The following is a 24,176-nucleotide window of genomic DNA, read 5'->3' on the forward strand; positions in this document are numbered from 1 at the left end:
TCTCTGCTCACTCCTGTTCCACTTTGTCTCAGCAAAGGTTTAATATCAGTGCTGTATTGCTTTGTCAGAGCCTGGCATTTAATTTTTATTTGCCTCTGTATCTCTTGGAGGCAGGATCAGATCAGTGACTTAAATTTCCTTCCTTTGTGACTCTTAATTCTGGGGCAGTTTTGCTTCTGGCAGCTTCACCTTGAGTTCTCTTTAGTTTTCCCTAGGTGGTGGACCTTGGAAAATCTTTATTTTCAGATTGCCTGAAGAAGATTCCTCTAGTTTCACCTTCCTATTAGGATGTTTGTCTTGGAAATTTTTCCAAGATTGCCTGACTTGTATAGTGAATAACAGTTTTCCTTGTACTGCAGGCACCTGAGGTGGTAGATACACTTCTTTAAAGCAAATTGACAATCTGGCATGTCATTCATTTTTCTTTTCATTCTTGCTTCTACTCCAGGAATGACATTTTAGAAAGGTGCCCCCCTCTTTGGCAGTTCTGGCGTGACTCTTTTTTCCCTCTGTTAGCAGTGCTGCTTTCCACTTGTTTGCCATGCAGTCAAGGTCGCTCCAATGGGGAGAAATGAGGTTCCTGCTTCACATTCCAGCATTGCTTCCTTTTGCCAGGTTTTTCTTGTGGACTCCAGTAATTCCTACTGACTACGTTCCTTAACTTTGCCCTCCAGACCCTGGCACCAGGCAGTCCAGGAAAAATCGAGGTGGTCAGTACCACCACCGCCTTTCCTGAATAATTACATAACTCTAGTACAGCATCTCCGACTCTTCTTTATTTGTGTTGGTGTACTGTTTTGAAATTGTGGTCCACCTTTTTGTATTATGTCTTATGTAAATAGAGCAGTCCGTCTGTGTGAGGGCTGGTTTGTCTCATGTTACATGTGAAGCCTAGAGTCCTTCTGAGTGATACAAAACATGTTTTTTTGCCTTTCACTCTCCACCCCGTTCCAAATTTGGTGTTATTCTGTATACACACCAGTCCAGGCCCTTCACACAATGCTTGTTCTGGTTTGCCACCCGTTTTAAAAGGGTTCTGTTAAATTGAAGTCTCATTTATTTGGAGTGTTAGTTAAAAGTTTTACCCCTACCTGTGTACTTCCAGCTATCTTTGTAGTTTCCCAACTTCTTCCTTCTCCTTCTTGAGGGTAGGAGTGACGCTTGCTTTCTTCCAGTCCTTGGAAAGTCCCCTGATCACCATGACTTTTTAAAGATTATGGAGTGACCTGGCAATAGTATCAGGTAGTTTCTTCAGCACTTGTGGGTGCATCCCATTGCCTTATGCACATCTGATTTGTTTAAATGTTTCCTACCCTCATCCTTCTCTACCCGATATTGATCAAGTTTATATATCAAACATAAAGATTAACACTGGGTTTATATTATGGTGGAGCTAAATCACCTGGAGCATGGAAATGGTAGGTTTTGGTGTAGCCAGCAGGTGAACAACAATATCCTAAAAATGACAAAAGTGTATTGGGATTGCTGGAATGTTAATCATTGCAGTGGGCAGTGGCTTGATCCTTGAAAGCATAGACAACAACAGGCACTTCTTGTCATCTGAATGCGTACTTCTGAACGGGCTCATGCAATCAAACCAAGCTAGGAATTTTATGCTAAGTAGTGTTAGATGTCTACAGTTTAAGTGCTGTTGGAAACTGTTGGAATTTTGGCAGAACGGACCCCACTGTTAAATTGTACTTGTGTATCATTTGCCTGGTATCAAACAGATAAATATAAAACTAGCAACACAAAAACTGTGTGTGATTATCTGTTGAACTTGTTGCTTAATGCAGTCCCATTTGATGTGCAGGAAGATTCCTCATCCATACCCTAGCACATTTCTGGCTTTTCTGTGCATATGGAATGCTTGTTATCCTCTTGATCTTTGCCAAACATATTCACATCTTCAGTGGTTCACACTTTTCCAAAACGTATTACTGATGGTTTTATGAAGTTGCGTGCATGTTGAGAGCTTTAGGTTGTGTGGGGATTTTTTTTAATCTCAGGCTTATTAGTGGTAACTGCTGTGATAATGGTAGTAGGTTGGATAGGAGCAGGCCTGGAAATTTGTATTTGGGGTAAAGAAAAGATAACTTTTCAGATACTGCGTTTGTCCTTGAGATGCTACTGCTTAGTGAAAAAAACACCAGACTTTGCAAATTCTCTATTTTGTTAACTATTTTGTGGGAACTTTATGTGCAAGCACTGATTGAAATGGCATGAATTTCAGTGGGAGATGGATCAGAATTACTGACATTTTTAATAGTTTGATAATAAAGTAATTTGTAATCTGGTTAGAATACAGGTGATACTTTGATCTAAAATGTGTAATTTGGGCTCCTGACATCCAGTCAGTAAACCTGATGGGAGTTCTACTTCTGCTTTTCCTCTACTCATTTTTTTTTTTTTTTCTTCTGATTTATGGCATGAAGCACATTTAACAGCTGGAGGAATAAGCTGGATGCAGTGGCAAAAATCTATGTTAGCTTGCACTGCTAGTAGTTAGTGCTTCAGACTTTTCCAGAGAGGTACCAAATCATTCTCTTGATACTTCCAGCCACCAAGAACACCAAGTCACCAAACAAGAACACTTGTACATGGTGTGCCATAGCTACAACTGAAAGATTAAAGTGCAAAGAGATTTTTTTAAATTTTATTTTACAAATCGCCTGCAAAAATAACCTGTGCTCATTATGACTTAATAAAGGTGAATTTAGTTTGCTACATCTTCTCTGAATAATTCCAAATGCAATACAACAAAAAGGTAATTCTAAAGTACACTTTAATACCAGTGGGTGTAAATATAGTCACATTTCTATTTCCTGTTCGAATTCATTATTTTAATTCCTGTCAGATTCATATTTGTGGTAGTAATGTACCCTCCATGGCAAGTGCTGAGAAAACATTTATAAAAAGCTTTGCCAAAGAAATCTGACTGTATAGACTACAGTGACTTTACTGTTGAGAATCTTCATGTGTTTATGGAAAAAAAAAGGTACTAGTTAAGCAAGTCTGATTTGTAGATTTTTTTTTTTGTTGCTCCAATACCCAAGTTACTTAATAACTCTAATACACGAGATAGAGTAGTACAGCAGTTCTATTGATATGTTGGCAAAGAAGCAAACATGACCGGTCTTTACCATCTGTTTATAATGCTATATAAAGAAGACCTTACTGGTTGCCATGGAAACCAGCATTTCCAAAACCACAAGTGTTTGCTTAAAATCTCAAGCCTCCTAAAGTCTTGTCTTTTCTGAGGGAAAAAGAATAGAAAATCTCTAAAGTTTTGAAGTGATTTTATTTTTTCTAACAGTTGCTTCGCTGTAAAATGTTTTCAGTATTTTTGCACTGTATTTTCTTTCATGACTTCATAAATTTAAAGCATGCTGCTGGTAACTTAATGAGCTTATTTGATGCTTAGCAATGATCCAGGAAAAGGGGGAAGATATTTGTTGGCTTTTATGTTCATCTTTGTAAAAGTATGTTTTCTTGTTTTGATGAACAAGCCTGACTGTGATATTGACACAGCGGAATGAGAACTATGGAATTTGGGTGGAGGTTACATTGAAAATACTTCTTACCGGAGTAAAAACCCAGATTCATCTTAATTATCAGTCAGCCACCTGGGTCTCACTAGAATCAGTAATCTAGAGGAAAAGCATCAACTGAAGATAATACTGGTAGGAGTTATGGTCTAGGTTTGTCTGTATTCTCCACTGTTGACTTAAAATGGATTTTTTTTTTTTTTTTTTTACTTGGAATAAACCATTGAAAAGCCCTCAGTGTATAGTATTTGGAAGTATATATGTTTGTCATAGTATCTCCACTGTGTTTTAAAGTGATTTTTTTTTCCCCCCCACCAGTTCACAAAAGGCTTCTGCTCTGTATAACCACTTCACTCTAGTAGGTAGTGACACATGTAGAGGTGCTGTATTTGGACTAATGGCACTGGTTGGTTTTCAGCCACTTAAAACAATTTATATTTCTTTCTATTTAAGAGGAAGATTTGCATTTACAGGACTCTTGATGTGTATTCGGCTTAAGCTACTTACTTTAAGTGAGAATAATCCATTGAAGCGTAGAACTTAGAAACTCTTTTTCAATACTAGTAAAGAGTCTTCAGTGTTTTTAAGGAATTAATATTTGTAATTAATTCATCTGAATAATGCTGAAGATCAGTTAAGTTGTTATTTAGAAATATTGTTGAGTACAGAAGGTTAAAAGAACTTTTTAGATCATTCTGTAATGATAATATATACCCTAACATTTTTGCCTTTTTGTTTCATCCATTTGTAAAACATGCTGTGAGTACTTTCAGTGTGAGATAATGGCCAGGAGTTGACCTGTTTTGTTGTTGCATTTCCCTAGTAGAGTTTATTTAATGCAAAATACATTTTTATGACAGGCTTTACAATTACAATATTGCTGAAGTGACACTGGACCTCCAGAGGTGTCTGAATTCATTAGCCTTGTGAAGCTAATCATATTTCTGTCATTCACAGAACTCTTCCAAAATATTTGTATTGCTTTCACTTAGGAGAATATTCCTGTGTCTGAGAGAGCCTGTTTTCAAAAAGGTAGTCTTGTGCTTGAGTAGACCTGTTCATATTGGTCGACAGTGGGGTGCTAGACCTCCCACAAAGTTTAAATAAAGTAAATATTGATGGAGAAATCAGACACACAAAAATTAGGCTTCTGTCTAAGTATTTGTGGTTAGAAAAATAAGGGTGCCAGGCCTGCAAGCTGCTGCTGGTCAGAGTAATTGCACTCAGACACTAACTGCATTTTTTGGTATTAGCTTGCCTGCTATCCGCATCACATTCCAAGATCAAGTCAAACACTGACCAGGAAAAACAGCAGAGACTGGCAGTTGGTTTAAAAATACATTTTGGTGGTTTTCTGTGTGGCGTCTTTAGTGTCATCCTTAACGTAGTACTTTTTGCCCTTCCCCTACCACTCATAACATCTGATGGGTGGAGGGTAGAATTAGTAAAAAGAAAAAAAAAAAAAAAATTCTGAATAATCAGTATCTTTCAGATAAATGTCTGATTATAGCTGTCCTTTATAGTGTTATCTTCTGTGTCCATAGTAGGCTGTTTTCAGATCTTAAATGACCATGCAACCTAAAACCAGCTCTTTTGAAATTTTAGTTTCAAACTGGTGCTGTGTGTCTTCATTCAGATGAAAAGTTAGTGGTTCCCTTCTTACCAAGCAAAACGTACTCCTCTTTGTCCTCAGCTTGTCACAAGTTTCGCAGAAAAACAGGAGTTTAGAATGTTTTTGTTTGTTTGTTTGTTTGTTTGTTTAACAGCATCTCCTCCCATTGTTCCTAGGGGATAACCTATCCTAAAGGAAGTAAGTACATCAAAAAAACTGTAAAATAATATGCAAGTATGTAGCTGATCTTCATGGCAATGATTCAAATAACGTCTGCCTTTAGGAAACCCAGTAAATCTAGAAATAGTGGATGGCAGAGTGATATGAGTGTCAAACTGGGGTTCTACAGACAACAGGGAAAACTTTGGGGTTTTTTCTTTCAAGATTTCAAAGGCTGTATTGGTTTCTAGGAACTGTAAATGTTCAAGTACAATGAAACGCAAGTAACCGAGGCCAAGTATCAGTATTTGCTTTGCACCTGCCCCAAAACCTGTAGTTTCTTAAACTTTATGATAAGATTTGATTTTTGTGGGGTCTTGTCCATTTGAATCTCCACAACTTCACTTAACCTTCTGAATTTTACAGTTTCCTACAAGGGTCCATCTTTTGTGATCATTGCTGTGTTTAAAAGGTTGTTGAAATTTTTTTCTTGAAAGTAGTACAATGTGTGGGATGTATACTAAAACCTGAAGAAATAGGTACATTTAGCAACTCCAGAAAGAGATCAGTCTCTCTTCTGATCTTGAAGGGTGCTCTGAGATTTCCTAGAAATCCATCAAAAATTTATGTCTTAAGACTTTCCCTTGTGATAAATTAGTTCTGGGAATGATGCAGCTGACCCCAAGTTCTGTACACCACCTGCCATTCTAAACATAATTTTCTATACTCCCAGTCCCTGCAAAGATCACGTTTAATAAGCAATGGAGTGATGAAATTACAAGGCATTTTTCACCTGTAGTTAAGAAATGTTTCTCCTTGTAAGCAAAATCCTGTGAAAGCTGAGCAGCTATTTCTTACTCTCATGGAGTCACTCGGGTTGGAAAGGACATTAGGAGCTCTCCTCCAGGAGCTTCCTGTTGCAGAAGGTATGCTCCTGCAACCTTCTGCCAAGATAAAGCAACTAAGATCTTTGTTATGTTTCTATTCAGTTTGTGAAGAATATATTTAATACTTTTAAGTATCCACAGCTTACGTGGATTTCTGGGACACTTGAATACCTAGATTTCATACAAGCTGTATTTTAAGTGTATGTTGAATGATCTTTAGTCACTCTCCCCAGCTGAGTAAGTGTCTGAGACTTCATAAATGCAAGAAAAGTTACCCAAATCTATGAAGTTCTTTGCATCCTGAAATATGCTGCAGCTTTTGTGGAGCTGAGCATTTTGAGGCCTGTTTTTAACTGAAGGCCTTGGTTGTAATTCGTGAAGTAGTCTTAAGGCTAAGACTAGCCAAATGGAAGCAGATACAACATTGTGTAAATTATTCAGTGACTATGCCTGTAGAGGTGCAGCTGTGAACCAATAACTTCCAGGCAAATACTTTCTCACTGCGCCACAACCATTCTTCTTTTGCACGTGATTAAGTTGTCATCTTGGCTTAGTTGTAACTATCCAAGCATCACACCATGTGGTGGTTGGAGTTATTCAAATGTTGCTTTGCATCATAAGTGAAGGCCACACTACTTCTAAATTGCCTTTTTATTTTTGGGGGCTTTGGATGAAGAGCCAGTGCAGAGGCAGGCCTCTGTCTTGTTCACACCAGAGTCCTTTTTGGTTTTTGTCTGTGAAATCTTGTGTTTCTTTATGATTGGCTTCACAAAGGTAATGGGTTGAGATCCCTCGTTTGCTCAGAGGCAGGGAGAGCAGGAGTGCTGTTCGAAAGACCTCCCTTGTAACCTGCCATAAGAGTATCTTCCTGCAAAGGGGGACGGGAATGTCAATTCCCCCAAGCCTGTCCTGACCCATTACACAGGTCTGCTCTTACTGGATAAACCCTTTGATTACTAGTCAATAATGTAGCAGTAATGAGCCCCACCCCGATCACAACCCTGTTTTTTTGTTAAAGAAATTCCCCCAACCCCAAAACTTATTTTCCATACACAAAGAGATGTTTTAGTTGTCCAAGCCCAGGAATAAGTTTCTGAAACTCATTGTGAAGGTTTAGGCCCTGCTGGGGTCTGAGACCACGCGGCCGCTGCCCCTCCCCCACAAAGGGAGTGAAATACAAAGCCCCGGGGCTGAGATAAGGAAAGGTTTAATACAACAGAGCAACAGCAACACAACAAACAATAACAATAAGAATAACAGTGATAACAATGAACAGACCAAAGTATATACTGATACAGCAAAGAGAGAACCGGCTGCGCCAACCCACGCGATCACCGATTCTTCCCATGCTCGCGCCAGGATGTGACATCAGCATGATAGATGAATAACCCGGCTAGAGCTTCCCCCCCACTGCTGGGGAAACTTAACCCTATCCTGGCTAAACCAGGACATAATGTGTTCTCATTTGCAACCTCCAGTGGGCTTTTAAGTCGAGATGGTTCATGGGTTTCAGAGCATCCCTCTTTCTATCATCTCCTGTCAACTGGATATTTAATTTGAATCCTATTTTTAAAATTCTGTTCTCCCCATGTGAAGTAAGTTTGTCTTTTCCTTCCCACTGAACCATGCTCAAAATACGTGTCATGACAAGGCTGATCCCCCGCCACAGATCTGACTGTGGATATAGGAATGGACCAGGGTTTTTAATGTGTTTTGAAGATATGTTGTGCAGGAAGGTATTTAATATATACTTGAAACTTGAGTAGCAGGTGAAAATAAGTCACTATAGGCTGCTGTTAGCATGCACCAAATATATAAAATTAAATACTCTTGAGTATTTAAATGTATGCATTTTTGAGTGTGATCATATGGTGAATCCTATGATTCAGATAAGTGCATCTATAGTACAGCGGTTTAACATCAGTTTAAAAAATAAGTATGTCAGAGTTTTTTCTTATTTACTTCTGACAAGTCATTAATAAAGCAAATTGGATAAAAGCCCTGAGGCTGGTAGAGCTCTTGCGTTTCTAATAAAGAAGCCAGCAGTCTTACCGAATAGCTCCATGCCTTAGCTCTAGCAGGAGATATAAAATTGTCAGTTATAATTAATTTTGAAAAAGTGTGGGGTATTTTTTCCAAATGTAACTGCACCTGTAACCATGAGTGCATCCTGATAACCCTTCTATATTGAGCAAAACAGATATTACTTTCCTGAGATGTTACAGATTTAAAAATGTGTGTTTGTATTGTCACATCTGGGATTATCAGTTTGAATAGAAGGGTTTCTTTTAGGAGAAATCTCACGATTGCTTGCCCTTGTTCTTGTGGGAGACTTCAACTTCCCAGACATCTGCTGGAAATACAACACAGCAGAGTGGGACCAGTCCCAGAGATTCCTGGAATATGTGGGAGACAACTTCCTGACGCACCTGGTGAGAGAACCAACCAGAGAAGGTGCCCTGCTGGATCTCCTCTTTGTGAACAGAGAAGGACTGATGGATGATATGGAGGTTGGAGGACGACTAGGGCACAGCGATCATGAAATAATAGAGTTCTCTATTCTTAGAGAGGCCAGGAGAGAGCTAAGCAGAACTGACATCCTGGACTTCCAAAGGGCTGACTTTGTCTTGTTTAGGCAACTGCTTGAAAGGATCCCCTGGCAGACGATCCTGAAGGGTATAGGGGTCCAGGAAGGCTGGACACTCTTTAAGAAGAACTGTTAATGGCTCAGGAGCAGGCGGTCCCCAGGTGCTGTAAGAGAAGCTGGCGACAGAGAAGACCACCCTGGCTGAACAGGGAGCTTTGGCTGGAACTCAGGGAGAAAAGGAAAGTTTACAGCCTTTGGAAGAAGGGGCTAGCCACTCACAGTGATTACAAAGAGGCTGTGAGGCTATGCAGGGTGGAAATCAGGAGGTCTAAAGCCCAGCTGGAATTTACCCTGGCTTCAGCAATCAAGGATAGCAAGAAATGTTTCTATAAGTATGTCAGTAGCAAAAGAAAGACAAGGGAGAGTCTCCATCCCCTGCTAGATGCAGGAGGAAACATGGTAACTAGTGATGAGAAGGCTGAGGTCCTTAATGCCTTCTTTGCCTCAGTCTTTAATAACAAGACTAGTTGTATTGAGGGAATCCAGCCTCCTCAGCCAGAGGACAGAGACTGGGAGAACGACCCCCCCGCAATCCAGGAGGAGACAGTCAGTGACCTGCTGCATCACATAGACATACACAAGTCTATGGGACCAGACGGGATACACCCGAGGGTGCTGAAGGAGCTGGCTGGGGTACTCGCCAAGCCGCTTTCCATCATTTACCAGCAGTCCTGGCTGACCGGGGAGGTCCCGACAGATTGGAAACTGGCCAGGGTGATGCCCATCTATAAGAAGGGTCAGAAGGATGATCCGGGAAATTACAGGCCTGTCAGCTTGACTTCAGTGCCCAGGAAGCTGATGGAGCAGCTCATCCTGAGTACCATCACACAACACATGTGGGACAACCAGATGATCAGGCCCAGTCAGCATGGGTTTATGAAAGGCAGGTCCTGCTTGACAAACCTGATCTCCTTCTACAACAGGGCGACCTGCTTATTGGATGAGGGAAAGGCTGTGGATGTAGTTTACCTTGACTTCAGTAAGGCCTTTGACACCGTTTCCCGCAGCATTCCCCTGGCAAAACTGGCTGCTCGAGGCTTGGATGATCGCACGCTTTGCTGGGTGAAAAACTGGCTGGATGGCCGGGCCCAAAGAGTTGTGGTGGATGGAGTTAAATCCAGTTGGTGGCCGGTCACGAGTGGTGTCCCCCAGGGCTCGGTTTTGCGGCCACTCCTGTTTAACATCTTTATTGATGCTCTAGACGAGGGGATCGAGTGCACCCTCAGTAAGATTGCAGGTGACCCCAAGTTGGGTGGGAGTGTTGATCGGCTCGAGGGTAGGGAGGCTCTGCAGAGAGATCTGGACAGGCTGGAGCGATGGACTAAGGCCAACTGGATGAGTTTCAATAAGGCCAAATGCCGGGTGCTGCTCTTGGGCCACAACAACCCTCATCAGCACTACAGGCTTGGGGAGGAGTGGCTGGAGAGCTGCCAGTCAGAGAGGGACCTGGAGGTGTTGACTGACAGCCGGCTGAACATGAGCCAGCAGTGTGCCCAGGTGGCCAAGAAGGCCAATGGTATCCTGGCTTGTATCAGAAATAGCGTGGCCAGCAGGGACAGGGAAGTGATCTTACCCCTGTACTCGGCACTGGTGAGGCCGCACCTCGATGACTGTGTTCAGTTTTGGGCCCCTCACTACAAAAAGGACATTGAATTACTCGAGCGTGTCCAGAGAAGGGCAACGAAGGTGGTGAAGGGTCTGGAGCACATGTCGTACGAGGAACGGCTGAGGGAACTGGGGTTGTTTAGTCTGGAGAAGAGGAGGCTGAGGGGAGACCTCATCGCCCTCTACAACTCCCTGAAAGGAGGTTGCAGAGAGCTGGGGATGAGCCTCTTTAACCAAGCAATAAGTGATAGGACAAATGGTAATAGCCTCAAGTTGCACCAGGGAAGGTTTAGACTGGATATTAGGAAGTATTTCTTTACAGAACGGGTAGTCAGGCATTGGAATGGGCTGCCCAGGGCAGTGGTGGAGTCCCCATCCCTGGAGGTGTTTAAGAGTAGGGTTGACATAGTGCTTAGAGATATGGTGTAGTTGAGAATGGTCAGTGTTAGGTTAATGGTTGGACTAGATGATCTTCAAGGTCCTTTCCAACCTAGATGATTCTGTTCTGTTTTTCAGAACAGTTTGTATTTCAGCCTAAAACTAGCCTGTGCTTTCAATGACATTATTTTAGGCTTATAAATCTGCTTCATCAATGTAATTGATTTTGGTTGTGTTACAGACTTTACCAGCTGCTCTGTATTAGAACTGTTTGAACAGGTGATTTTTTTTCTTCTTTTTGTTTGACATCTGAAGTGGGAAGGTAGAGGAATGTCTGATGACTACCCTGTCTCTCTTCCTGTTTTCCTTCCCCTTGTAGCTAAACAGAGCTCATCTGTGACCTGAAACAAAATGATTCATCTTATCAGTGGGACACGTTCAATAAAATGCATGGAAAGGAAAGGCAGAATTGCCAGAGGAGGTGAGAAGGGCTGTGATCTGTTCACTTCAGCCCCTCCCAGCAGGCCAGTGGCTAGCGCACACACCTGGGCCATGGTGGAGGGGCTCCTGCTGGGCTAACTGATGGAAGGGCTGCAAATCCAGCAGGTCTTGATTGCTCTGGTCATGAGCAGAACATTTGGGAAATACTAAAAACATTTGACTAAATGTTTAACAATGCTTTTTTGATCCTTCCAAAATACCTTATAATGTCTGTTTCGATTGGAAATTTGTTCTGCATTCTTAGTGGTTAAATTTGAACTAGCACTACTACCCGTAAGTATGCTCTCTTCTGCTACACCCACTTGCAGAGTCAGTTGACTTCAGTTGCCTGTGCTTCTTTTTTTTTTTTTCCATTCAGTACCATGAAAATTCCCCCATGTCCACCTCTTCCTTACAGTGATTGTTGTATTTGCCGTATTTCCTCTCTGTTGTTTAATTTAATGAACAAAGCAGTAAGAACATTAGCTGATTTTGTTTCATGCAAATATTTTAAAATCTTCGCAGTATTCAAACAAGGTTGCTCAAAAATACAAATGGTGCTTGAAATAATTAGTCTGTTTTTATAAAGAAAATGTAAATTATTGGTGGAGTTAGACCTGACAATTACTGGAGGCTAATATTTTAACTGCAAAGTCTACTGAAATGGCTGCACATGTGGAGAAATACACAAAGCATTAAGTGAAATGCTCATGTTTGCTTGATTTATTCTCTGCAGCAGACGGACTCTGGTAGTAGGAGGTGTAATTTGCAGCACATTAGCTATTAGCCAGTGTCATTGCTTGAGTGGGTGGTGTGAGTCTCTTGTGCCTGTACAGTGTCATACTGCGCATGTGTCAGAGCTGGGCGCTTCTCCCCTGTGCTGTAAGATTAATTTTATGTGAACAGTGTTCTGTATTTAAAACTGTGAATCTGCCAGTTTTCAAATGGGTTATTCTGTCACATGGATAATATCGAGAGTAAATGCTCTCTGATTTTTTGGGGTATGGGGGTTTTTTTCCCCTCTTTTTTTTTTTTTCCCACAAATTCTTAATGTTTTGCAAAACTGAATTGTGTAAGTGTTTGTCTTACCTACCTTTTTTGGTATTCGGTCCCCTGAGGATGAAGTATGTAATTTGCAAGATACCCTGCCTGTAACTTAGAGCAAGCAAAATTGTGCTAATGTTTCTTTTTCGGGTACCCTATGCATGTATGTGCGGTGTTCAGCAGAGGTTTTCCAAAAGACTCTCAGCTTGATGCATCTTTTTGTGTGCACAATTTCACTTGGGTTGCTTTTAGTTCACTTTTTTCCCTAGAGGCACCTGTCTCCTGCCACATACCCATCAAGACTAATTGCACCATCTGGAAGACTTTTGTGTAGCTGTTACTAGTGCAGAATTTCTCTTGGGAGTTTAATTCAGAATGTGAATGTGACCCCTGAAGCCATGTCAAGTAGCTGCAGTCGTTTCTAGTGTCTAAAGGATGATCACCGTAGGCTTTATTTGTTTCAAGTCTAATGCGGTTTGCTTTAGCGTGGATATGTTACATGTCAGTAACACAACTTCAGTCGTGTTTTGAATGGAATTAGACTTTGACTACTGGTTTGGTAATTCATAGAAAATCCTGTCTAAAATTACCTCCAAACTATATGTAACATATAGGCTATATGATTAGGTGTAGAAATGACAGATGTGTTGCTCCTTATTATTACACTATTTAATTTTTATGTCCTGTTCTTCCCCCCGCCCCCTCCAATGCACTTCTCATTAATAGTTTCCTGCTAAGGATGCAAGGCGTTCTTGCTAGCGGTATTGCAACACCTCTGAACAGCTCTGAACACTTGTTTTTGTTATTGCTATGAAATTGTTCGAGTAGTTTCAGCACAGGTGATTTTCTACTTCTCACCTGGTCTGAATCAGGTAGAACCACTGTAGTGCTTCAGTTCTAGTGGTGTCTATTGAGTCAGTAAAGGCCAGTGCTTTACAATCCTGTGTTGAACAACTTTCTTTTCTACTTCTGTAATATCCTGCCCCTTGGCAAGCTGTAGAGCACTGGGCATGAAAAACCAAAGTGTTCTGATTGTTAAAAGTATCACCATCATTTGCTACCTTTTTTTTAAAAGAAAAAAAAAAACCTGTTATTAATTTCTCGTGGGATCCTACATTTAGTAAGGCACTCTGATTTTACCAGCTTATATATGTGGAAAAAAACCAATTTTTTCGTAAAACCACTGTTCTTCAAAAATGATGGAGTTGTAAGTAGTGTTGAGGAAATACATTTGTATTCAGTTGCATCGTCTGCGTTACTTGTGTGGTTGTGAGTAATGTGGTCAAACTGAAGTTCAGGCCAGAGAAGTACTTACACCACCACAGACAATTATGAATTCTGTATACAGGATGTATACACACTATATATTATTCATTATATGTATTTTCTGTTTTTTTCCTGGGTAGTTTAAAGTTCATTGTGGCTCTGACTTTGGAAATCTATAGAGTTTTAAGTATTTAACTGTCTTGGCTGCATTCTGTTAACTGTATATTGGAACATGGTAAGAAAATAATTATTTATTTTTATGCTTGGTGAGAATAAAGCTATGCAAGTTATTAATTCACAGAATGCTGAAGGCAAGGAGCTGTCCCCTCCTCCTTAAAATCCCTCGCTTACCGTACCTGGTAAACAAAATAAAGGTGCCCATTGCAAGGAGCACAGCATTTGGGGAGAGTTCTGAGCTGTGCAGTTTCCTGGGTTTGAGTGGTTGGTAAATACTGCAGGACTGGGCTACAAAAGAAATGGTTGTCATCTCCAGGATGTTATATAGTATTTTCCTTTCAGTGGTTCTTATGCTGTTTTATTCAGGGTTTGTTTGGTTGGGTTTTTTTAAAGGATCTTTGAGAATGGAAGAATTGGAAGTTGGTGGCTCTGTTTTGGTTTCTCCTCAGGAAGTTGTGTTTGAATCTCCTGTGGTAAATAGTAAAATCTGTGCTGAATGTCTTCCACTAAAACACTGATTACCCATGTTCTCCTAATTTTTAGAAACATTTAAATTGATTTATTTTAAGATGGCCAGCAAGGTAGTGTGTTAATTGCTATTTGCATTTTACTGCTCTGTTAAGAGAGACTAACGTTTAATTGCATTACTGCAGATTAAGATTGGTGGCCACTACTTGTTTTTGACTGATTTTCAGCTTTGAAAATGTTTAGTATCAACTTGGTTCCTAAAACATCAACTTAGTTGAACCAAACTCTGTAACTGTTGGAAGCCATGCACAGTTGCACTCTTTTTTGGAAATCTGGCACAAGTTGATACCTCCTCTAACACCACAGTTGCCCGTGTTGCTGAGATGTAGGGGTTCACCCTGTCCTTAACTTGTCCTGGATGGGCCAGCCTGTTAGGCTGCAGGTGAAGCAAGTGGGACATGAGCAGATTAGAAAGGCACAGAACAAAAAGCCATGGCCTCATTTGGCTCATTAAACCCCACCAGAGCTAAAAATCTCGTGGGTTGTGGTAGAAAGCTATACTGGCTTCCTCTTATATTAATTGATAGTGGCATTTATAGGATGTAGCTGCACTGAGTGTGAGCTCAGGGCTTCTCCAGGGGGGAGGTATTAGCCTGGAATCAGTGCAGGTGTGAAGATCAAGCCTAGTAGCTGTCTAGCATCAGCTACCTGGGTGGACCTGCTGATTCTCCTCCTAGAGCATGTAGTTAGAGCCATTTCCCCATCGCTGTAGAACAGGCTGTAAAGACTCAAGAAGTTAATATTTGCAGTAGCGCAGGAACTTTAACACAGAAGGGTGCTATTTAAATGATGCTTTTTTTTTTAATGTTTACATGTATGTGTAAATGAAATAGTATACTGAAGATATTCTTGCATTGTGAAGTAGTGTAAGTGTAATGAAAAAAATCCAAAGGAAACTTTAGGTTGCATCCACTGTTTTCTTTATTCAAACATCCTTCCAAGATCAGCATTTTAGATGTTCAACCAGATGTTTTAAAGACTGTTCTGTTTTGATTTCCTTCAGTGATTAGGGCTAAAATTATAATCTGGAATAAAATGAGTTGAAGTGCTTAGTAATCTGTGATGTAGTTCTTTATATGATTTATTTAACAAATATTTAAATGATATTGGAGATATGGGCTCTTATTGGAAATTAGTTTATTAATTTAATAGCATCTAGAATGTATTATCCTTTCTTATAGCTGTTTAGCTTTACTGATGAACTTAAGGAGTAGAAAGCAGCTTGACAAGAACAGGAAGAATACAATTGGAGACATTGCAGTCAAAAAGGAAAGCTAAGCTTGATTTAAAGCAAGTTTAATTTCTGAGATGGTGTATCTAAGTGGTCATTTAGAATTGCTTTCCTTCTGACCCCAAATTTAAAGGTGCAGCATTTGAAACAGTTCTTTTTTTTTTTTTTTTTTAAACAGCGCGTCTCTACTTCATTTATCTCTAACTTTTATTTTATGTCTTTCATCAGTTTCTGCAAAGTCTATTCCTAATAGACATGTTGTATGTATTGCTCAGTCTGGTCATAACCACTCTGATCTAAACAGTCTTCTTTCAGCAGGCTATAGATTTTGGTTGGACCTTCCCTCCTTTCCCTTTCTTCTCTTGAAGTACAAGGCTTCTTTTGGCTTTTTTGTACTTCAAACAACAAACTGAAAGCTCTTATGTTCCTGTTACAGTAGAACACATTGAATTATTCTGAAGTACTCCTTGCATGGTATGACATGAAATGCAGGACATGTGCTGCTCCTTGGAAATAAACAAGATTTAATCCTGAATACTTGCTTTTCTCTGCAATAATAGTATTTCATTATAAGTGTCAGGTAAAGGATGACAAAAGATCATAATTAATAATTGCAGCTTATCTCCATGCAACTGTGAATATTAAAGACTTGATGAAATGATGGCAGCCTGAGATCTGAGTCTTTCTTTCCACTTTGGTACGACCAGTGAAAATGGATTGTGAAAACATGCTTTTTTTTTCTTCCTTTTTGCAGGGGTTTTGTGTACGATAGCCGAAATAATTTACAGATGCGAGGTTTGGTTGTATTGCTTATTTCCAAAGCTGCTGGACCCAGCACTGAAGAACTCTCTTTCCAGCACAACATGGTCAGTGGAATTTATTCCAGGTATGTAGTAACTTTCTTTAGCAAGGTACACCAAGGTACATTTGATGGGCAACTTCTTGGTGGTATCAGAGCATCTTAAATGGCCTGCTCAGCTGTTAAGGAAAATCGGTACTTACCTAATCACAAAACTTTGTTCCTCAGGATTATTGTAAGTTTTCCACATGTTTGTATAGCTCTTATAATATCCATGCCTGTATCTTAATTGTGGCTTTGGGCACAACCAAGTTACAAACATTTGGATCCAGATAGTTATTTGAAAGTTTATGTTAAGAGGTACTTGGAATCAAAAAAGTAAAGATGCTAGAAAATATTTTTTTATAGAGTATTTTCATTTTGAGTCACTCAGGTGTTACTCAGGTACACCTGCTTACTAGAAATTTCAGTCAGATTGCCAGTCTTGTGGAATACCAATTGTTTTCACTGAGCACATATGTTTTGCTATGGCCCCTCTAAAGGATATTTTCCCATGAAACAGCAGTATAAAGTTTTTACCTTCCATGTGTCACAGCAGAACTACTGAGCCTACCATTAAGATCCTTAGGCTCTCACCGAGATAATTCAGCTTCATCAAGTTCCTTTTTTTAACTATTTAAACTAAATTACTTAATACTAGTAACAATAGTAATCAAAAATAGTGGTTGCTCTCCTTCATAGTGGTTGCTTTGCTGGATAAAAAAACTGGCTGGATGACTGGGCCCGAAGAGTTGTGGTGAATGGAGTTAAATCCAGTTGGTGGCCGGTCACGAGTGGTGTCCCCCAGGGCTCGGTTTTGGGGCCACTCCTGTTTAACATCTTTATTGATGATCTAGACGAGGGGATTGAGTGCACCCTCAGTAAGATTGCAGGTGACCCCAAATTGGGTGGGAGTGTTGATCGGCTCGAGGGTAGGGAGGCTCTGCAGAGAGATCTGGACAGGCTGGAGCGATGGGCTAAGGCCAACTGAATGAGCTTCAGTAAGGGCAAATGCCAGGTGCTGCACTTGGGCCACAACAACCCCCAGCAGCGCTACAGGCTTGGGGAGGAGTGGCTGGAGAGCTGCCAGTCAGAGAGGGACCTGGGGGTGTTGATTGACAGCCAGCTGAACATGAGCCAGCAGTGTGCCCAGGTGGCCAAGAAGGCCAATGGTATCCTGGCTTGTATCAGAAATAGCGTGGCCAGCAGGGACAGGGAAGTGATCTTACCCCTGTACTCGGCATTGGTGAGGCCGCACCTCGATTACTGTGTTCAGTTTTGGGCCCCTCACTACAAAAAGGACATTGAATTACTCGAGCGTGTCCAAAGAAGGGCAACGAAGGTGGTGAAGGGTCTGGAGCACATGTCGTACGAGGAACGGCTGAGGGAACTGGGGTTGTTTAGTCTGGAGAAGAGGAGGCTGAGGGGAGACCTCATCGCCCTCTACAACTCCCTGAAAGGAGGTTGCAGAGAGCTGGGGATGAGCCTCTTTAACCAAGCAATAAGTGATAGGACAAATGGTAATAGCCTCAAGTTGCACCAGGGAAGGTTTAGACTGGATATCAGGAAGTATTTCTTTACAGAACTGGTAGTTAGGCATTGGAATGGGCTGCCCAGGGCAGTGGTGGAGTCCCCATCCCTGGAGGTGTTTAAGAGTCGGGTTGACATAGTGCTTAGAGATATGGTGTAGTTGAGAATGGTCAGTGTTAGGTTAATGGTTGGACTAGATGGTCTTCAATGTCTTTTCCAACCTAGATGATTCTGTGTATATTTGACAGTTTACTGTACCACTGAATAACTGGGATCTGGTTGAAAAATTGTAAAATGTGAATTTTTGAAATCCTTTTGAAAAATTGTGAGCATTGCTTGGTTGAGGAAACAGACTGTCGTATTTTCAGTTAATTGTGTTTCTGACCACTGTGATTTATTAAATGAAGATGCATAAACTTAGTGATGTGTTTATAACCTGATTTGTTTTAAAAGTGCAAAGATAGCATGGTAAAATTGAAAAGACCAAACAAATAAAGATGTGAAAATATATGTAGCATCTTAAAATAACAGAGAAGGTAAATATGTATGAATGGGTGCAGACAGAAATAACAATAGGTAAGAAAAAAGACAAGACTATAAAAGAGGCTTGTTATGGAGAGCTGTGTTGTCCCTTTAGGTGTTTAATTCCATTCTCGTTTCATTCTTAATGCCCCCTTAGGGTTGTAAAATTTTTATATTTATATGCAAATGATGCGGTATGAAAGCATAATTCTCGTTAGTTAATTATGGCACAGGAGGTATTTTAGTTTGTTTTGTAAATGATTAAAAAAGTTTACCTTAAGTATGCCTTATAAAAGGAGAGAAAAAGCTTATTTTTTGATAACTAAGTTCTTGAGTATGATGATTCTGACTATGGAGGTAACGTTTGAGTGTTTAAAGCTGCCATTGGGAAGGTGACTAGTGGAAGTATTCATTAAGGAGCAAACAAGACCTTGAATTAATAATGAGCCATTTGGTGTAAATGGACATCATTGGAACTATGCCAGTTCAAACCAGCTGAAAATCTAGCCTAATAATCTAAGTTTGAGCAAGTCAATAGCCATTATAATATCTAGTTCAGAGTTACAAAGGTACTCCAAAAATGAAGCAGCTTTGAATACGCCCACACAGGTTCACTTAAGGTTCATTACTGTCTACAAAAGTGATAACTATGGAGTTGTTAATTTAAATGGATCTTCAATGACACTTTAAGTCTGTAGCATGACATAAATACGAGCAAAGTGATGCACGCTAGGGGAATGCCAGTGCGTTGTTTTGTTTTGTGCCATAGTGGCCCGTTCTTGCCCACCACTGAAATCATCGTGGGCTTTGCTTTTGGCTTTGGACTCATTTCTTTATGTAAGGTACTTTTCCAAATAAACTCTTAAATGTGAGTCTGATTTTGATTTCTCCATTGTATAAGGGTAAGAGAACAGGCAGCTTGTAAAGTTGTGATCTTAAATGGCTTTTGTGATTGTTTTATGTATTATAAATAGTGTTTTACAAACTGCTTTCTCCCAAATGAGAACAAAAGGACATCATTTTCCGTTAGTACATTTCTGTCTGTTATCTTGGTTACAATGTAATTATATATGGTGTGTATATTAGACATACATATCAGAGGCAAATATATCCCTCAGTGATATGAAGAAATACACTTAATCCTTTATTGTTCATATATGTCTCCAGCTTTGGCGAGTATTTTTTGGAAATAGATTCTTGCAGATTTTCAGCTCAGCTGTAAACTATACAGCTCTTTTTGTTGCCATGCCATATAATTACTTCATCTTTATATGTAATATTTTGCTGGAAATATTACTTCTGGCACTGTAATGAGCATCTTCATTGCCTGATACTTAGGTGCTGTGAACGTTATATTGTGGACTATTAGCTGAGATATGGCTCACTTGAGTTTAGGGTACTTAGTAGTGATTAATTAATTGCATTCCTGAAATCCGAGCATGAGCTAAGTTGTTCCAGTACTTGTCAGTGATTGCACCAGCCCAGTCGTTCTTTTCCCACTGTTTGTGTTGGAACCAGCTCTTGTGCTCTCTTTAAATATTCAGTCCCACAGTGGATAGCCAGGTTACATCAGTCGGCTATATCTGGTGCTACACTGAATGTACAATTTGTGACCAGGAAGATGTAACAATGCAATAATTATTTAATGTAGAAAACCACAAAAAAACATGGTGGACTTTTTCATTCTGGAATCTGGCATGTTCTGTGTAACTTCTCCCTGTTTCATATTCTTGAATCACAATATAAGCAAGCAATACAATAGCTATAATTAAAACAGAAAGACACTAAGAGCTGAATTTGGAATAGCAAAAATATTTTTTTTATCCTATTCTCCTGTTCTCTAGATATGTCAATTCAGGGGACAATTGACCTAAATGTATAAAAATAGATTAGCTAGCTGCTTAGCTGGCATCTGTTTTTTACTGGTACACAATGGAACAAAAGTGATGCCTGCTATCAGAGAGCAATCTTTTCCAGAATAATGAGGATTACAATTTAGGTAGTTACAGGAACAGGGCTAGTGTAGTTATATGGTGCTGCCTCTGGCCGGCATTGCCTCCAGCTTTTGCACTTCATAATTTGCAGGAGACGTGATCTGCCCGCGTTAAGCTGGGGGTGTGGGGGTCATTGTATGCAAGAGTATCATAGTAACTGCTGTTTGTGTTATGAGCCATGCTGAAGATAAGGGGGGAATTGTTCTAAAGGCTGCTTGGCATGCTTTACTCTGTGCAGCCACCTTTCTATCATGTTGCCAGCAACCTGACTTTATTCCTGTTGGCGGGGAAAAGAACCTGGCTTTACTTCCAGCTCAGCACCAGTGATCCCAGAAGAGGATGAAGAGAAGTAGCAGCATGATAAACAGCTCTATTTCAGCTGCTGGACAGATTTCCTAAAGTTTAAACTTTCGGCTGGTCTCTTAGCCTTTAGCATAATATTTCCTTGGCTACAGAAGCATTGCAAACGTAATGATGAAGTGTAGTGCTCAGTACAGAGTATGCAAGCAGTATCATGTAAGGGTTGATGTCGTTGCCTGTACTCAAGAAAAGCGTGCATCCCATATTCCCTTGAAACTCCTTCCTACTCCTGTGCCAAAGAGAAAGCAAAACTCACATTTGGGTTTAGGCAGAATCTAACTAATGATAATTTATCATGTTAATAGTAACAGAGAACACCTTAGATGTGACAGAGGATCCTAGAGCTTCATAAAAGCTTCATAAGAGCTTTGAGATGCGTTTCATAACTGGTAATTATACTAGAGTCTGACACTCCTCTCTGTTGCCTTCTTTTAGAGCAAAACTCATTTGGATAGCCAAGTATGCAGCTTGCTGTTCTTTTACTTTGCTGCTGGAAGTGGGGTTTTTAATTGAAGCTCCAGGATCATGTGGTTTCTGAACACTCACAGCTTTGTGCTTCAGAGTTGGAGCTAGATTCTTACAGCTGAAGATACCAAGACTGGTTTGGGTCCTCTCACTAAATAGCCAAAGGGATATCTTTTTCTGTTCATGTCTGGTACTACCAGACACTACTGGCTGGGGACCGAGGAATCTCCTTGGCTTTATATTGAGTAATGAATTCCTTGACGTAGCCTCTATATTGCAGCTTAAAATGCAAGTGACACCAAAGAACAAACTTACACTATCTCTTCAGGCCTCAATATCCTTGGCTCTAATACAGCAAGTTATTTTCTTCTCTCTCATGCTTTTTTTTTTTTTTTTGCCATTAGTGCCAATTTCAAAAATACCCTCTAGCCATTGAATCAGCTTTGCAGATTTCCTTGGATGCTTGTCAGAGGTTTAAAAAAAAATACCTTTTTTTCAATCAGATCTGCCAGTGCATTCACACTGGTGGATCCTATGGTCATTGACAAGCAAAGACCTACTTATTCTACCAAATTCAGCAAGTGTGTGTATATGTGTGTGTAGAGTGGAATATAGAAAGTACTATTTCAGATCTGTACTAAAATCTGGTAAATCGAGCAAACATTGCTGGATTGGTACTATCAATACTAGACTCTGTCTCTGCCTCTTCTCTCTGAGAATGATGGAGCTGACCTTTAAAGCTCCAGGAACTCATCTCTTGCAAGATGAACATGCTTTCCTACAAGAAGCAGCTACTCACTGGATAAACTTGTCTCTGAATCAGAATTCTTCTTGCTTCTTGGAATAGTGGTTGTATTACTGTAGTGACAGTAATCGTGAACATATACTCATTTTACTTAGTGTTTTAGTAATGATTTTGGAACCAGCATCGATGCTGCTTCCAACAAAAGCCCAATTTAAGTGGAAGCTAACAGCAGATGCTGACTGCTTGTTATGGTGATGGGTCCTTTGCTCATCAGGCTCTGTCCCTTTGCAGTTCCATCTAGCTTACTCCCAGCTTTTCATTCCTAGATATGAAAACCAAGCTTTACCTTAACTTAATTTCCTTCTCCTGGATGACAAAGAGCTTTATGTCATCTTCAGAGAAAGTTCAGTCTTCCATTACTTTCCTTTCAGGGTAAACCAGATGCTGCTGATAGTACATCTAGGTTCATAGGGATCTTGGGAGGTCTGTAGACCAGCCTTCTGCTCAAAGCAGAGTCAGCAATGAGGTCAGACTAATCTAGCTTTCTTCATGAAGGTCAGGTCTTTCAAGAACATAGTCTTTTTCACGAAGTGATAATCAAAATGTGTTTTAAACAGATGAGTAAACTTTCTACCCCCTGCCTTTAGCCTCACGCTCTGTGTTTAATGCTGTAGTTGGTGTGCATTCATGAATATGTAGTTCACAAGAGGTCGCACTGATGTTGGCATAATCTAGCCTGTTAGGTGTTCTTAAGGTCATTTGAGAGCTGCAATATCCAAAGAACTTTCCATCCCAAGATTTTCAGAATTAATAACATGGGCTGTGTCAAGGCTTATTATGAGAACAGAAGCATGAAGGTCTTGTTTGTCTTAAGGATATGCCACCCAAAGTTGCTTTGTGTTAGTGAGGACACTAGGAATCTCTTCTATTTCTCATAGGTGACAGCTCACCATCTGCAGTTCTATCTGTTCTTTCTCCAAAACCCATGTCATGGGAGGTGTAACAGAGGTGCTGCTGTGTTTGTTAGAGCAGTCTTTGATTGCTGTATGCATGAAAGGCAGTCAGGCTGCCTCCAGAGAACTGAAGCTATGTGAATGACAATGCTTGGACATCTTCAGTCTGTAAAGGTAAATATAGACTAGCATTGTCAAAAGTGCAGAGGTTATATACTTGTTATAGTATGCTTTTGAGACTTGCAGTCTGCACAAATTTACACAAATGGACATTGGTTTGTTGACTTTACTTCTGCATGTGTCCTGGACTGCTGTTGAACTGGGATTTTATGGTTGAGAGGGCTCTGATACTCTGCTTCGTGTATTTAGCATAATAGCATATGAGGTGTGAGCACACCTTCTCTGGAGATTGAGAAAATGTAAAAGGTGTTCCACTTTGAGTGATAAACGGAATAAATACTCCACAAGGAATATGTGCACCTTGGGCTTTGCATTCCCTGGGAGTTCCAATTATTGGCAAATAGCCTCTGTCCTGTCCTTGTGAATGTGACCAAACAACTGAGAGATGATAATGCTGTTCTTCACTCAGAAGGTTGTCACATCTCCACTTGGAGTAGCTGACTACAATAGCAAAGGGCTATCTTCTGATTTAGAAACAGGTAAATGTTACTTTGGCAAAAGAGGTCTTTTACTGTGTAAGCTGTATCTTCACTTGCTCAGCTCAGCAGTAAAGTTTTGCCAGCAAGTTTTTTCTACCATAGAGAAGCCTAAAGATGTTTGTAATATTTAATAATTGTTTACATGCTTTCCAACTGAAATGTGTCTCCACATAAATCTATATTCAATGAATTAATAGTTCTACACAAAGAAATCAGATAGTATCCCTTTAAAAGTAAGAAAGGAAAATGCAAATCCATTATAAAGCTTCTTGGCCAGTAAGCCATGGCAAACATGACTAAATTTTGGTGAAGGTGAGATTAATTGTATTGTTACAGTGTAAGTGACACTTAGAGGTTATCTTGACCTGTTTGCTACTAAATTTTATAAAAGTCTTCTTTCTACCTTGCATGTTGTAGGTTTATCTGTGGACAAATTCTGTTTGAGGGTTATTGTAAAGGACAAAACTCAGATGAAATAAAATCAAAGAATGATCATACAGATAATGATTTTGGTACCTACAAAAATACAAAGAGCATGAGTATGTGGC

The 24,176-nt window shown here is 40.1% G+C and overlaps 1 protein-coding gene across 3 annotated transcripts in view; it reads left to right on the top strand.

Annotated features, from left to right (window-relative positions):
* PDSS2 (decaprenyl diphosphate synthase subunit 2) overlaps positions 1-24,176 on the top strand; it is a 125,855-nt gene that overhangs the window by 35,223 nt on the left and 66,456 nt on the right. For 2 of the 3 annotated variants that reach the window (XM_074819398.1, XM_074819399.1), the window contains exon 2: positions 16,317-16,448. The exons of the other annotated variant lie outside the window; for it this stretch is intronic. In XM_074819398.1, the coding sequence (XP_074675499.1) occupies positions 16,317-16,448 (132 nt within the window). The remainder of the gene's footprint in view (positions 1-16,316; positions 16,449-24,176) is intronic. 3 annotated transcript variants of the gene reach the window in all.

Source organism: Strix aluco, chromosome 3 (genome assembly GCF_031877795.1).
Source record: "Strix aluco isolate bStrAlu1 chromosome 3, bStrAlu1.hap1, whole genome shotgun sequence".
In the NCBI taxonomy this organism is placed as follows: Eukaryota; Metazoa; Chordata; class Aves; order Strigiformes; family Strigidae; genus Strix; species Strix aluco.